The sequence below is a fragment of the Athene cunicularia genome (assembly GCF_003259725.1).
Source record: "Athene cunicularia isolate RWA chromosome 6 unlocalized genomic scaffold, athCun1 chr6_part1, whole genome shotgun sequence".
NCBI classification, from domain to species: domain Eukaryota; kingdom Metazoa; phylum Chordata; class Aves; order Strigiformes; family Strigidae; genus Athene; species Athene cunicularia.
In genome coordinates, this window is record NW_020799105.1 from 17,851,851 (window position 1) to 17,865,929 (window position 14,079).

At 39.1% G+C, this 14,079-nt stretch overlaps 1 protein-coding gene across 1 annotated transcript in view; it reads left to right on the forward strand.

Annotated features, from left to right (window-relative positions):
- The first annotated feature begins 3 nt into the window (after positions 1-3).
- Positions 4-14,079, forward strand: part of TRUB1 (TruB pseudouridine synthase family member 1) — a 28,760-nt gene continuing 14,684 nt past the window's right edge. The window contains 3 exon segments of the mRNA XM_026851166.1: positions 4-148; positions 1,880-1,972; positions 5,490-5,545. Of these exon segments, the coding sequence (XP_026706967.1) occupies positions 4-148; positions 1,880-1,972; positions 5,490-5,545 (294 nt within the window).

Genomic DNA, 14,079 nt, shown 5'->3' on the forward strand with positions numbered 1-14,079 from the left:
AGCATGGCTGCCAGGGAGGCGGGCGGCGTGGCGCTGGGCAGGGCGGCCGACAAGCTCTTCTCTCTGAGCGGGCTGTTCGTCGTCTACAAGCCCAAGGGACCCACCTCGGCCGGCGTGCTCAACCTCCTGAAGGAGAGGCTGCTGGCAGGTAGGCGGCCGGGCTGCAGGCAGGGGGATGAGGGGTGAGGCGCAGACTCCCCGAGTTGGGCCTGGCGGGCCCAGGCTGGGTTTTGGTGGGAAACCCGAGGAAATCGTGACAGGGAGGTGCGCGTAGGCCCTGCCCGCGGAGCCCGGGCAGTGCAGCGAACACGCATGTAGCCCTCGAGCACTTTGGCCAGGGATGCCCAGTGGCATGGCTGTGGGATGGGCGCCATGCGGTAGCGCATGTATTCATTAGGATGTCGGAACTCCTGTCAAGCCTCTGCACCCTCTTTCTCAACATTCAACTAAAGGAGAACTGGGTTTTTATTTTTTATTTTTTTTGGTGGTAGTTCAGAGCCATGGCGTGGCCCAGAGTGGGGAGTGGAGCCACTTCTGGGTACGTTCTGGCTCGCTGCGTGGAGCTGCTGGGTCCTCACAAGACTCGGTGTGTTGGTCACGCTGCACGGTGGGCTGTAAGGCCATAGTCATCACTTGCCTTTTTAAGGGCAGGCATCTATTCTTGCCTAAGGTACAGCATGTTGTGGGCCTTCGTTTTGAATGGGGCAGAGAGATTTACCCCGGCAGAAAGCTTCAGTCCTGCAATACACAATGCAGGGGTTCCTGGCTTGCTTGGGGAGTGTGGTCCCAGGGACAGGGTGAACCCATCTGCCAGAGTGGGTGTCAGTAGCATCTCTGTAGTGCAGCTCTGGCAGGATATTCTACTGCAGTCCTGCTACCGATTGCCATTAAAAAAACCAAACCAAAAAACAACTCAAATGAGTGAAAACCACAGTGTTTCAAGGAGTTCGAAAGTCCTGGGCACAGTCTACAGAAACTGCTATTTTTTTGAATACAGGGAAGTCTGGGTGTCAGATACTAGGAGAAAAAAGTGTGATCATAGCAAAACTGTGAGGGACTGTGGCCTAGATTCTCTTTATAATGGATATGGGGACTTGATCATCTAATCTAGGCTTTTGGGCACTTGCTGTTGAAGTGAGAACGTACTTCTAGACTGTTGAGTGCTTATTCAGGCTGATTTACTCTATAGTGAACTGAAGTGTCGGCACGGACATCAGTTCAGCTTTGTATGGAAGAGATTTAGCCGGATCATGTCAGATTTCCTGATGTGAAAGGCATAATGGAGAGATAATAAAATAGGTAAAGGAGCTTAGTGCGTTTGTTGTATTTAATACTAATAAATAAGGGGCATTGGACTCTGCAAAATTCCTAGTCATCAGCTGTATAGGAAGTATAGTGGGTTGAGATGCCCTGACAGCTTGAAAGCAGCAGTGAGCAAGAGTTTCCATAGGGCTACATGCATGTGAATAAACGTGACCCATTACATGGAAGTAAATACAAGAATTTCTTAGATGATGTAGCATAAAATTTGTGTGTAACAGATGATTTCTGGAACTCTGCTGCTAGTTCTTGCATGCTTTGTTAATGAAACTGTAGAGGTGAACTGTCCACCAGGTTTTCTAGTAACATTTTCTCAACAACTGTTTATAACAGTATGTTAGACTTGATTAGAATTTAAGTGAAAATAGCTTGCAAATTGTTTGAGGTTGGGAGTAGATCTAGATGAATCATTGGTCTTATTCAGTACAGCAATTTCTGCACTACTAATTTGTAGTTTAAATATTTGATTTTTATCTCATTTAGCAGTCTGAAAATATGTGCTATTTTTCCTATGCTCTAAGGTTATCCTATAATACTTCCTTTCAATTTTTATTTGCAGAAGCGGGTGTGCAAACAAATGGGAACAAAAGAAAACAGGTTTTGAAAATTGGACATGGTGGAACTTTGGACAGTGCAGCAGCAGGAGTTCTGGGTAATGAAAAATATGAATACAGTCATCAAAAGATGATTTTAGGAAACAATTTCATGCCTACATGAAATCAGAGGTGGAGGTACAATTTGGGATACTCATGGCAGGTTTTGTGGGAAGGACACATTACTGTGGAAGAGTGGTCTGGATTAAATTTCCTCTGTATATACTTTTACATGCTTATAACGTGTTTCTTAACAGAAGGCTATATTTCCTGCTTCCCCTTCCCCTCACCCTGCAAACTCCTGAAATAACTTGTGGGTTATTACATGAAAATAACAGACTCTTGTGTAATGAATTCTAAATTACCTCAGAAATTGATGGCTTTTTTTACTTAAGCTGGGGATTTATAGTCATCATAATTTTCTAAAGTATTTGTTCTTCAACTAATGCTTTTCTGGGATTTTGAGGAAGCCTTTTGGGTTGTAATATTCACCAAATGAAAGATGTGTAAGAGCAATTAAGCTGCTGCTTTTTTTGAGGCTCAGCACAGAAACAGTTTTTGCTTCCTGCCCTGCCTTGCTTCATAAAGAAGAGTCATCAAAGAGGTTTTGTCTTTTAAATTTGATACCAATCCATTTATGAAATTCTTTTGTTTTATTAAGAAACAGGGTGTGTCAGTTGCTGGTGTTGAAAACTCAGCTGTGGGTGTGCCTGTTGGGCTGGATTATTCCCATATCGTATGTTGTCACCAACAGTTTACTTGATAAGTAACATGTAAACTAGAGCTTGCTTAAATCATAGCTGTGTATTTCCACTTGGCTGGAAGATATAACAGCAGTACTGTTTTGAGATTGAAAATCAACAGGTACAACTGTTGAGTATACACTGAAAGTAGATCCACTGAGTTTTGATGTAATGACTTCTCTCAGGAAGAGCAGTGCTTCAGGGGGATGTTGTTTGCTGAGACTTGCTAGTAGAGGCCTATAGGCTGGTAATTGTCACCTGTGAACTCTGCAAAATGGAACATTCTTGGGCTAGAAGTAAGCAGTAGCTCATTTTGTTCCCATTTCCCGTGCTGTGTGGCTGCTCGCTGGAGAATACTGTGTGTAGTGGTGAAATGGACATTTTCCTTTTATACAGATGTTCTCTTTGAGCATGCTACTGCTCATTGTGGGAAGTCAACAGCATTGATCCATAAGAAAAGAAAAATCACTTGTGGTTCTTAATTGCTTCTCCTGCTGTTCTCGATACCCAGCGGTCTCCAAAGCCTGCTCCCGTGGCATGACAAAAAGTACTTGGGCTTGATGTGCTTGCTAAAGACAGAGAAGTGCATCACCTTAATGTGCTATGGATCAATTAGAAAAAGGCACAGGGCCTTTCATTCCACTGCCATACAAAATACACAGAGAAAAATCAGTGGTCAGTAGATTGGAAAGGACAAAACTGGAGATGAGTGGGAAAGGAAATGTGCCCAGATTTCTTGTGGGTTTGGGTAAGATAATGAGGAGAGAGGGGATGACACAACAGAAGCAAGTTATTCAGAAAATGTGTGCTGATTTTTGGGGTAGGGTGGTGGGGCAGGAAGCTTTCTTTCCTCATGGAAAGTAACATAATAGCAATACTTATTTTCTGAAACCTCTAGCCTTTCTTGATCTATATGCTGTTTCCCACATTTTATGTACTGCATATCTGTAAGTTTGCTCGTGGGAATTAGTTGATACAGAGTCTTGCTTGGTGTACCCAGTGTACTGCAATTAAGTGGGCAGTACTTTTCATCAGAAAGTTTACTTTTATATTTCTTTTCCTACTGGCAGCAAATGTAGATGAGGAAGCACCTTGGAAACGGAGGTCAGTGATCTATGGCATGAGTGAAAGGCAACTTAGAGGCCAGGTGGCATGTAATGGCCCTACACTGGTAGGAGCCTGGAGCAACTGCTATCTGAGAGGGAAAATATTTTGTCTATCTGCATCGGTGGCTTCCATTGCATTTGGAAGGTGGTAGGAGCTAGGACTCAACTTCTACTTTTTAATTTTAGGTCTCATATTTTGGATACAAAGAGCAAAGAACTGTATGTAGGCTAAGTCTTAGTGAATATCTTCTTTTAATGCCAGTTTAGAGCTGTGGTTCCAGTTTAGTATTTCTTGCTCTACAATGGCAATTGTAAATATTTGGCTTATTTCTATATGGCAGTTATTAATTATGCTTCCATAGTAGAAGAAAAGATCAAAAAATATCAAAATGAAAAATTCAGTTAAACCTTGTTACGTTAAAAATTCTGTTAGCCTTGTGTAGTCTGGCAAGTTTAATGTCACATTTCAGTAATAGACACACTCCAGAAGCTGTTGATTAATGGGGAAAATTTAGTGTCTTGTTCACAAAAGCATTCAATGTCTCTTTAAAATTATTCTATTGAATCTCTTGACATTCTTCAGCAAATTTCAGCTCAGTAGTTATGTTGAAGTGTCAGTGATGTCACCACATTGCAAGAAAAGTGCTTGGTTATAAAGTTTTATCTGTGTGTTTATCTCCTCAGCCTTGTTGCAGCTCTTTCCTATCTGGCAAATATGCTAGGAGCAGGCTGAACTGAAGGTACAAAAGCAGAAGGGTATGTGTGACTAAAAATCCTCAGGAACAAGAGGAGAAGTAATTGAGAATAAGAAGTAATCTAAGGAGTTTCAGCGTGCAAAGACTGAGAAGCATTAAAACACAAATATTTGGTTTAAGAAAAAAAAAAAGTTCATTGTTGACTTGATGCTTTTGGTACTGGCTCCTGGTTAACACAAAGCTGATTTCCTGCAAGCTCCCTTAATCTGTAGTTTTATTAAAATCAAGGACATAAACTGTTACCTGTTCCATAAGTTGTACACAAAACTAATTTCCTCCTAAAATTTTCATTATTTCTTTGGATTGCTGTATGTGGAGAAAATAATAGGAAAGCATATTCAAGGAAAGTACTTTGTTGTAAAAAGCTTTAAAGTAAAATATAAAATAGAGCTCTTTTTCTGCCTCCTTTTATGAGAAGCTGACTGACTGCTGTTTTGCAGAATACTGGTTTAAGATTGAAAAGATGGTAGTCTCTGCATACACAACAGTAGGAAGGTTTGATTATAAAAGACTTTTGACAGAGGCAATTGGACCTTTTGATTATTTTACTTTCTTGCCGTAAGCCTGATAAACAGTTTAATTACGCTGTCTTGGCTGTATTACTCCTGGTCACTATCAACCTTTGAAAGGGCTATTTAGTTACAGTGAAGGCTAGATTCATTATTAGTGAGCCATAGCCTTCATCAAACCAGAGATGGTATTAATAGCGTGATCCATTTCTTTAGTGATTAAAAGATAAATAACTCTAGGGTTGAATTAAAGCATTTTAACAAAGGGTGAAGCATATTTCTGCTTGAGACCTTTTTCTTTTCACTAGTCCCATCTTGTTTGAACATCAGAGATACTTTTTCATAAGCGTTGACTCTATACACTAACAGAGCATGAAAGGCTGTATAATATTTAGTAGTGAATGGTGTTGAATAAAGGGACTGCAGAGCTGGTTTTGAAGTGGCATTTCTCTTGTCTTTGCAGTGGTTGGTATTGGAAAAGGAACAAAAATGCTGAGAACTATGTTGGCCGGTTCCAAGGTAAGGAATGCTAAATGACTTGTATTAGTGGGGTTTTTTGTTTGTTTTATTTTTTTCTTCCAGTGAAGAGCTGCATCAACATACAAATATCTCAACCATCCTTCATACTTAGTTTAAATGTGTACTTCACCTCCTTTTTGTATTTAGTCAGAAATTTGATATGATGACCTATATCCAGAACGATAATTTTAAAAACTTTGTCTTGGTTTTTCTACAAAATGTTGATAAAGACCAAATTCCTATTTTTGAGGAAGATTTCTCTACTATTTAGTGTTTTCAAAAAAAAAAAAAAGGGCAGGGGGTAAGAAGATCTGTAATGAAGATGGCACTGTAAGTTATGTTTTTGGGATGTATTTGTGTATGATGGTTCAGTTTATGGTCATTCTCATGTATAGATAACAAAACTGTTATTTAGCTTGCAGTAACAGATGGTCTTTGTTTCTCTTCTTTCTTCTTAAATACCATAAAGCCTTATGAGGCACCTTTTGGAATTAAGAGTATTTTGCATTTGTGATAGTAGCTGTCAGAGTGCAGCTCCTGTAGAGGTGCTCTACAAACGAATGGATAGGCACATGTAAGAAACCAAAGGTAAAAGCCCTGTGGCTGCATGAAATCATCCAGAGTGCAGCCTGCACAGATAAGTCTTGTGCATTGCTGCTTTTGATCAGTTGTACTATGCCTTTGGTGAGTGCACTCCTGATTGTAGGTGTTAGATACACAAACCAAGGGCATGTACTCCCAAGAATAACCTACCAGTGCTGGTTCCTTCTTTGCAAGTGAAATCCTGTGGTTTTAGCCATTACTTTTAAATAAGAAGTGTAGGTAAGAATGACAGATGCAGAAATCAATTAAGCCTCCCAGATTTCATTTTATACTCAGGGAAAGTCAATAGTGGGCTTAGCAAATTGATAGCCTTTCTAATGCATTTTATTCTGCTGTTTTTCCCATTGTCTTCTGTTATGAACACTTAAGCCCTTTACAGGTGCTGAAGTGATAGCTTGAGGTAGAATTTGATTGCTGATCTTCAGTTCAACTCAAAGGCAAATAATTTGACAGAAGAGAATGCAAGCAGGATAAAAGGATGTAGCTGTGGAGTCTGATGCAAAACTTAACTGTAGTCAGTGTCCATCTCTTCACTGACCGTAATGGGTTTGCATTTAGTTTATAGGGTCAGATTTCAGAGGCATCTGTGGTTTGAAACATGCAGTAAGCAGCTGGAGCTGGATTTACAGTGGAAGTGTAAGCAGTTACCACCTGACTTCTTTCAAAGAACTTTAAATTGAAAAAAGTCATTGAGATACTTCAACTAAGTTAAGTCATCATAGCTAAATATGTTCGTTTAAAAACAGGTAAAGCAATTGAAGTATCTCTTAAGATGTTACTCACAGTGGAAACAGCTGTGATAGATGAAGTATCTAATTACAACCTTTTTGGCAGAAGAGAGTATGTGCAAGTTTCTTGGCAACTGGCCTATGAAGTCCTGCAGCCAGTAGGAGTGTTACCTAGCTAAACATCATCCCCAGATAGCTCAAGAAGGCTTATAGGGGCCAGGGAGGGGAACACAGGAGAAATGGGTAGTGGGAAGTTACCCCAGCTAGATCCAGCAGGTGTCACCTGGCTTTAGATTGGTGTGGGTGCAGGCACTTGTATTTTGTATCCTTATAGTAGATCAGCTCTTCCACTGCAGCTGTTTGTGTGTTCTGATGTGGCAGAAAGTGTGAGATAGCTAACAGCTGTGCCAGGTGTCATGGTGGTCACGAGCCTTCATTTGCAGCTTGTCTTATCTCTGCTGTCATATTTTATATTTATACTTCAATAAATGAGGCATGCAATAATTTGAGAGCTTAAAGAAGTTGAAGGATCTCCCACAGATATCTGCCTATTTGGTTATTTGACCTCGCTGCCAATGTAGCAGGAGATCTGATACAGATAAATCCATGACTGTCTAAATACGTTTGAGTATCTTTTTGCATCTCATGCCATGTGCCACGACTTTATACTCTATTTAACCTTTTTTTTCTTACCATTGTGGATGCTAAAGTGTTTGCTGAAGTTTGTTGATATTTTTCTTTTGTTACTTTTGTTACTATAAAGATTCAGATGAACTGTCTGAGCCTCTCTGGTTAGGATTTACTGTTTGGTTATAGGAGTGTATCTTGTAAAGAAGTAGTTCAGTCTATCATTGTTGGCAACAGAGCGATGCTGAGTGGCCAAAACGTATGTTATTGCAGTAAACTCCATATGGTGGCTCTGCCAGAGATTGGACTATTTCTGATTTTTTCCCAAACGTTGTGTGAAACTTTCCTGACTCTGTGTGGCAGCTCTGAACATTATCACTCGATTTACAACTCATGCACATTATACAAGGAGTGTTACTCTTTCAGTGTAAATCTAGTTCTCCATTGGTTTGACCTCCTTATGAATTAACACAAAACAAATAGAAATGTGTAGCCAAGGGCAATACCTACTTAGTGTTCCAGATTTCTCATTGGAGAATTTATCCAGAAATAAAAATATGTGTAAGCTGGCTTAGATATTGTTTGTTAGCTTTATTTTGTTTTAAATGTTCCAAGTGAAGGGGAGAAACTGAATCCTCTTGGGTCTGGAATTTAAATACTAAGCATTTAATACACATTCCATAGGAGAATCACTTTTCCTTCTTGTGTTCTGGATCTTGAACTTGGACTTAGTCTTGCTTGGACTTTTTGCACTGCATTACTTTGAGAGAAATTGTTTTATTGTTTTTGCAAAATAAATATAGTAGAATGAGAAAATACTTCCCGCTTCACCAGTAAAAATTAGTACGATGAGAGTGGACCAGTTTTTATTATGGTAAATTGTTTCGGAACAACTCAGTCTTATGGGTGACTAGTCTGTCTCAGACACAATGTGGAAGTGATTGTTTTGTGAGGGAAATGAGTTAGAAAATGCTAGCTAGCAGCACAGTTTCCAAAGTGGTAATCCTGTTGTTTTAAACATCTCATCTACCAGAATGTTCTGTTACATAGAAGCAATGAGAGAAATGATCAGGGACTCATCAGAGAAGAAAAACAGTAAGAGCAATAAGCAATGAAATTCTTCATTATTCTAATACTTTCCATTGGGAGGAGATGTCTTCTAACACATAGAGCCTTTATTTTTAGGTGGGATAAAACAGGATAATTGAAATTTTCAGACTTCAGTTCTGTGCTTAATTTGCGTATTTTTCCATGGAGATAACATCTGGCTTCACCCTAAGAGAGTTTGAGTCATACAAGTGTGAATGAAGCCAGAACGTGGCCATCCATCAAACTGCTTGAAATCACTGCCTCTTGATGAGCAGAAAGCATGGACATATTGGCTTTATCTGAGCATGCAGCTTCTTGTCATGGTCCACATATAGTCTGAAACCCCAAGTGCTCAGTGACACGAGGGAAATTGCCTGAATACTTTGCACAAGCTTGGTCAGGGGCTACTTAAAAAATTTAATCTCAAAAGTCATGGCTTCTCCAGAATGAAACACTATGGGGAAAAAAAAATAAAAATGGGCAGAATGAAGATACATCAGTGACCTGTTATGTGACAACTTCAGTTTATTATAATTGTTAAAATTTGAGTTCTTACAAATCCTGGATGGAATATGAGTGCTAGTTCAGTGATCAGGTCTCAAAACTTTCCAGTCATGCTTGTATCCTGTGAGAGAGGGCTTGTTTGAGCAGGAATTGGTTCAAATCACATAAGAGAATTTCTGTGAGACCTGTAAGTTAGTTATTGCATCACCATTCTGGGATTAGAGTTTGTATATTGCAAAATTTTTTCTCTAAAGAGTTGGCACCAGATGTTGTGGGACAAAGTGTCCATAAAGAAGGTTGTTTCTTTACCTCCTGAGATTATTTTACTGTCCTAAAAATTAGGCTTTAATTTGTATCCCTTAAATTCTTAAACATAAAGGTTGCTAGCTTTCTCCATGAATTCATTTTTTTTAATTAAGTCCTTAGCTTCCATCTTTTGGCAATGACTTCAGTGAATTAGTAATGCATTAAAAAGCACATCTAGTAGTTCTGTGAGGAGCAGAACTAATGAAGCCTTTTCTTGTGACTCCGTTTGTTTACAGCTCGTTAGACACCAAAGCCCCATGTGGACTCTTTGGTATCCAGTAATACAGCAGGGCTCCTTCTGGAGCCTTTTTCTTAGTGGAAGCTGTAATAGATTTATTTCCTCTACCTGTCTGTTTTCAGGAGGCTTATAAGAACTCAGCATCTCTGAGACCTCTCTTCTTCTGCCAGGATTTGAGTGTTTGCACATTAACATGCACACCATGATGGTGGAAGCGCTATTTCTTTGGAAATCCTAATTTTCTTTTTTAAAGAGCCTTGCAGTGGTTTGGGTTTTTTTTTTTGGGTTGGTTTGTTTGGGTTTTTTTTTTAATGTATTTCAAAACCATTTTTTTTTCTCCATTTCATATATTTGAGTTATGAGAGCAGGGAAATTGAGTTGACTTTCCTTTTGAAGGATCCTCTTGGTGGTGTGTGTGCTTTTACATTTAATCTTAAAAATTTCTCTACAGAATCACCAGACGCGCTCTTTCCTTCATCTTGCTTTCTTTTGGAGCTGGTATAAACCAAAGCTACTTATACATACAGTGCATAGTGCTGTGTTCAGTTTTCCTTTTCATATTCTGATATTTTTAACATTCTCTTGGAAGGGCAAGATTTGTGGGTAGTGGTAATACTTTTTATTAAACTAATTAGTATGGTATGGAAAACTAGTCATTCAGATATGCAAGCCCTTTCTCAGATATAAAATAGAAGCCATGGACTTTAAGTGTGTTTCAGATTTGTTTAGAGTTTAGTGAGGTGAGTATCCTTTAGACTATTTCTGAAAGAGTGTGGTATACCAACAGTTCTGGATGGGTGAGACCCCAAAACTGTTCCAGGCAAATGGGCTATGTTTTATTACCTGCTTTGATAAAATAGAGTAAGAAAACAGTTTATCTCCTATGTGGGGTAGCAAGGTTTTATTCATAACTTATCAGCCAAGCTTCCGGTCACGGTGTGAGGGGGACTGTTGCTTGCTTGATGATTCTTCAGATCTTGCTTGTGTTCGTCTGTGGTTTTAGTTGGGCTTTTGCTTCTGAACTGTAGCACTGTCGTATCCAACTCTATATTTGTCTTGGAGGAATCCAAGTAAAAGTGGTTTATTTGCTCTTTAGCTCTTTCCCTAGGAAATTTTTCATCTCCAGCACCTTCTCATTTTTCACTCTGTGGTTCATGCCCTTTTACATTCTCACACCTCTTTGTTTACAGTATCCCATCCACAATAACCAAGGGTCTGACTGAGTTTCTATTTGTATTGAGATGGGAGAGGTAACAAAAAAGGAGTGCAGTGTGTGACCTGCTCATTTAAGCAAAATGGATTGTAGCTACACAAAATGTCATTACTTTGCCTCTGTTCAAGCCCAAAGTAATTATTGTTTCCTTACAAGGGAGGTAGGAGAAGAAGGAAAGAGATGATAAGGTTATCTCCTGGGGGAAAGAGGGAGCCTGGTAGATTATACATTGTGGCATGCGAAGGCGTTAGTGTGAGGTAACGTTAGAGTGTGCCATAAATCCAATATCTCTGTTGAGCCCATGTTTTTTTTCTGAACCCAGTGGAGTTATGAATTTTAGTTCCCTGGATTGTTTTGAAAGGTGTTTTATAGGTTTCCCTTGAGGAACAGGACTGGCAGATCAGAGATGAAGCTATTGTTTTATGAGAGATGATAACCCACGGGCAGATGGATGTGTTTCAGTCCTTGTAGACTGGCTAGGTGAATTCTTTCTGACATGTAGTGGTTGCTTAATTTCACCCATTTAGTTACCATTTTGTGTGTTAGAAGTAGTATATTACATTCTGGAAATATAGGTGTAGGACAGAGAAGTCTTGACATTCCTGTTACATGGTATTTGTTACAGTATTGTGCAAACATTCAAGGAATACTTCTTTGTATGTTTGCACAATGCAGTGCAAAGATGTCATGTCTATTAATAAAACTTGTCCTACTTATGTTTGTAGTCTATAGCAGCTATATCCAAGTACTGCTATAATAGTTTGGGTTTTTTTTAACCACTACTGTCACCTGAGACGGTATTCACAGAACCAGAACTTTTTGTTGTAATTCCATGACCTCTTTCCAGAGGAGGTTGGTTCAGAGACCCATCATTGTTTATACAAACTTAGCATTGGTTTGTATTCTGCATGTATTATTTTACATTACTGACAACAAATTTCTTAATCCCTGAATTCCTCAAGAAATTAGAGATCAATGTCAGTTTATGAAATTATGTTCATCTTCCTTATTTTGTCACAAGGAGAATACTTATATAAAAGAAAGACTGGGAAAATGCATGAATGATGTTGGTTTTGATGTGTTTTGAGAATGTGTAGAAGGTGTTATCATAACTTGAAGTGGTGTGTGTACAAAACAAGATGCTCTGAGAGAATGTTAAGCCTGCACAGTGGAGGATGCACGAATTGGGAAGGGCTAAAGTGTTAGCTGGATAAGATGGTCTTGAATGTGCTCCTTACATCTGCATCTTTAATTACCTGTTACTGCAAAATATGCGATACATTTTTTAACCTGCTTTTTTTGGTAACAAATCATAAGAAGACGCTCATTTGAATGTCTGCTCTTTCCTTCACTGCCCGGTACCCCTAAAACAAAGTTGTATAAGAAGCCGTTAAGTAGTGTAGATATGCAGTTTCCTGCAGTGATACCATTAGTAAGCTGGTTTAACGTGCTGTATTTTGCTCGAGTCTCTTTTATGCTCACCCCGGAGGTCTAATCTATTAATAGCTCGGCTCCATGCTCTATTAATATTCACACTTTTTTTAAACTGTTGAAAATCTTGAGGAGACTGCACCTATTGTGCTGAAGAAGCTCTTTCCTCCAAAAATGCAGAATATTTTAAGAGCACGCTCTAGTGTGATTTTTCTGTTCTTGAGGTCAATGTCACCTTCTTTCCTCTTGACTTTTCTGTAATTGTGTATATGTCTGTGCTACATGTACATTACTTGCACTTATTAAAAATATCAAGTCTGCAACATGGCAAGGCTTTGTTTCTCTTTCTGAATAAAAACACAGAAAATAAAAAAGATGTTAACAGTTTTAGAGCTGTTCTGCATTGTTTTCTGTAGAGTTCCTCTCTAGCCATTCTGCATTGTTTTCTGTAGGGTTGCTTTCTAGTAATTTGAAGATGCTCTTAGCACTGCCTTTTCAAATTTACTGTATCTTAGCCTTAACAGTGTCTCTGAATTCACCTAAAGGCTTTCATGCACTCAGTTTTATCTGTGAATTTGTGTGTACCTATGAAGTCTTCTTACCCCTCTGGAAAGACTGTCTTATATTTCTGGGCAGAGAATTATGAATTTCTTTAAACTCTATTTTTCAGATATAAGTGGAAGGTCGTCTTTGTTTATTTTGTGTAATCTGTAGCGCAGGTGCTAGAAGACATAATGAGGAAACAGGAAAAGAACAGGTATTGAAGCTGAAGATTAAATTTAGGGGCCAGCCTGAGACATTTTGGTGAGTGTGATAGATTTCCACAGAAAGCAAGTGTCAGAAAGGTTTGTGTAAAGACAGGGGGTTACAAGCAGCCACTCTTGCATAGTAGCCTGCATCCCCTCTTGGATTCTGTGAGCCTGCCTATGTTGTGTTCCTAAGTGATGCGTGGCCATGGTGCTATCTCTGGTGACCGAATGTTCCGGCTGGGATTGTTCCCCCTCCTCCTCCCCTCTTACCTCCCTCTAACACAAAAATTTAAACTTGCTACAGTTTTTAACTACCACCTTAAAGCTTCTCTGAACTCCAGGTAAAGTATCTTCTGTGGATTCCTCTGCTACAGGTGGTTCTACTCTTTCACATTGAAAATCTCGTCACCCCATATGTTTGAACTTTTTAAATAAGCTGACATAAGAGGTCAGAAAATCCTGTTAGTCCAAGAGTAAAGATCAGATAGTTCTTCAGCAATGACAGTACAATTACAGCATCTAGCAGTAAATAAAATTTAGTGCAGGCTTAGCACAAAGTCAGCTTTTTCTTTTAGGAGAAAAAAAAAATGGTAGAGAAGTTGTAATGTTTGTGTATATTAAGAGGACATGTTTGGTGTTGGATAATTTTGAATTTGCTCTATCGTAAAATATGGAATGCCTCCCTCATCCTGCAGTCTTTATTTTGCCTCTGTGCAACCTGCTTTTAAGAGATTAAAGCTTTGTGCTTTTAATATATTGGAATCTGCTTAGTGAGGATGCTTTGTTTCAGAAAGCAATTGAAACTACAGCAACCCTAGGGTTTGTTTTTTTTTTTTTTTTTCCAGCTTATTTGACTACCTTGTGTACTCCTCTGGTTGGTGGATGATTAGCACTCAAAACCAATGGTAGCTGCTGGTGTTATACAAACAACAAATATTAAGTTATGTAAATGTTAAATCCAGAGCACCTTAGTTGCACTTCAGAAATCATTACACACAAACTGAATGTCACTGTAAAACTGAGAGTTTATGGCCTCTTCACTATCT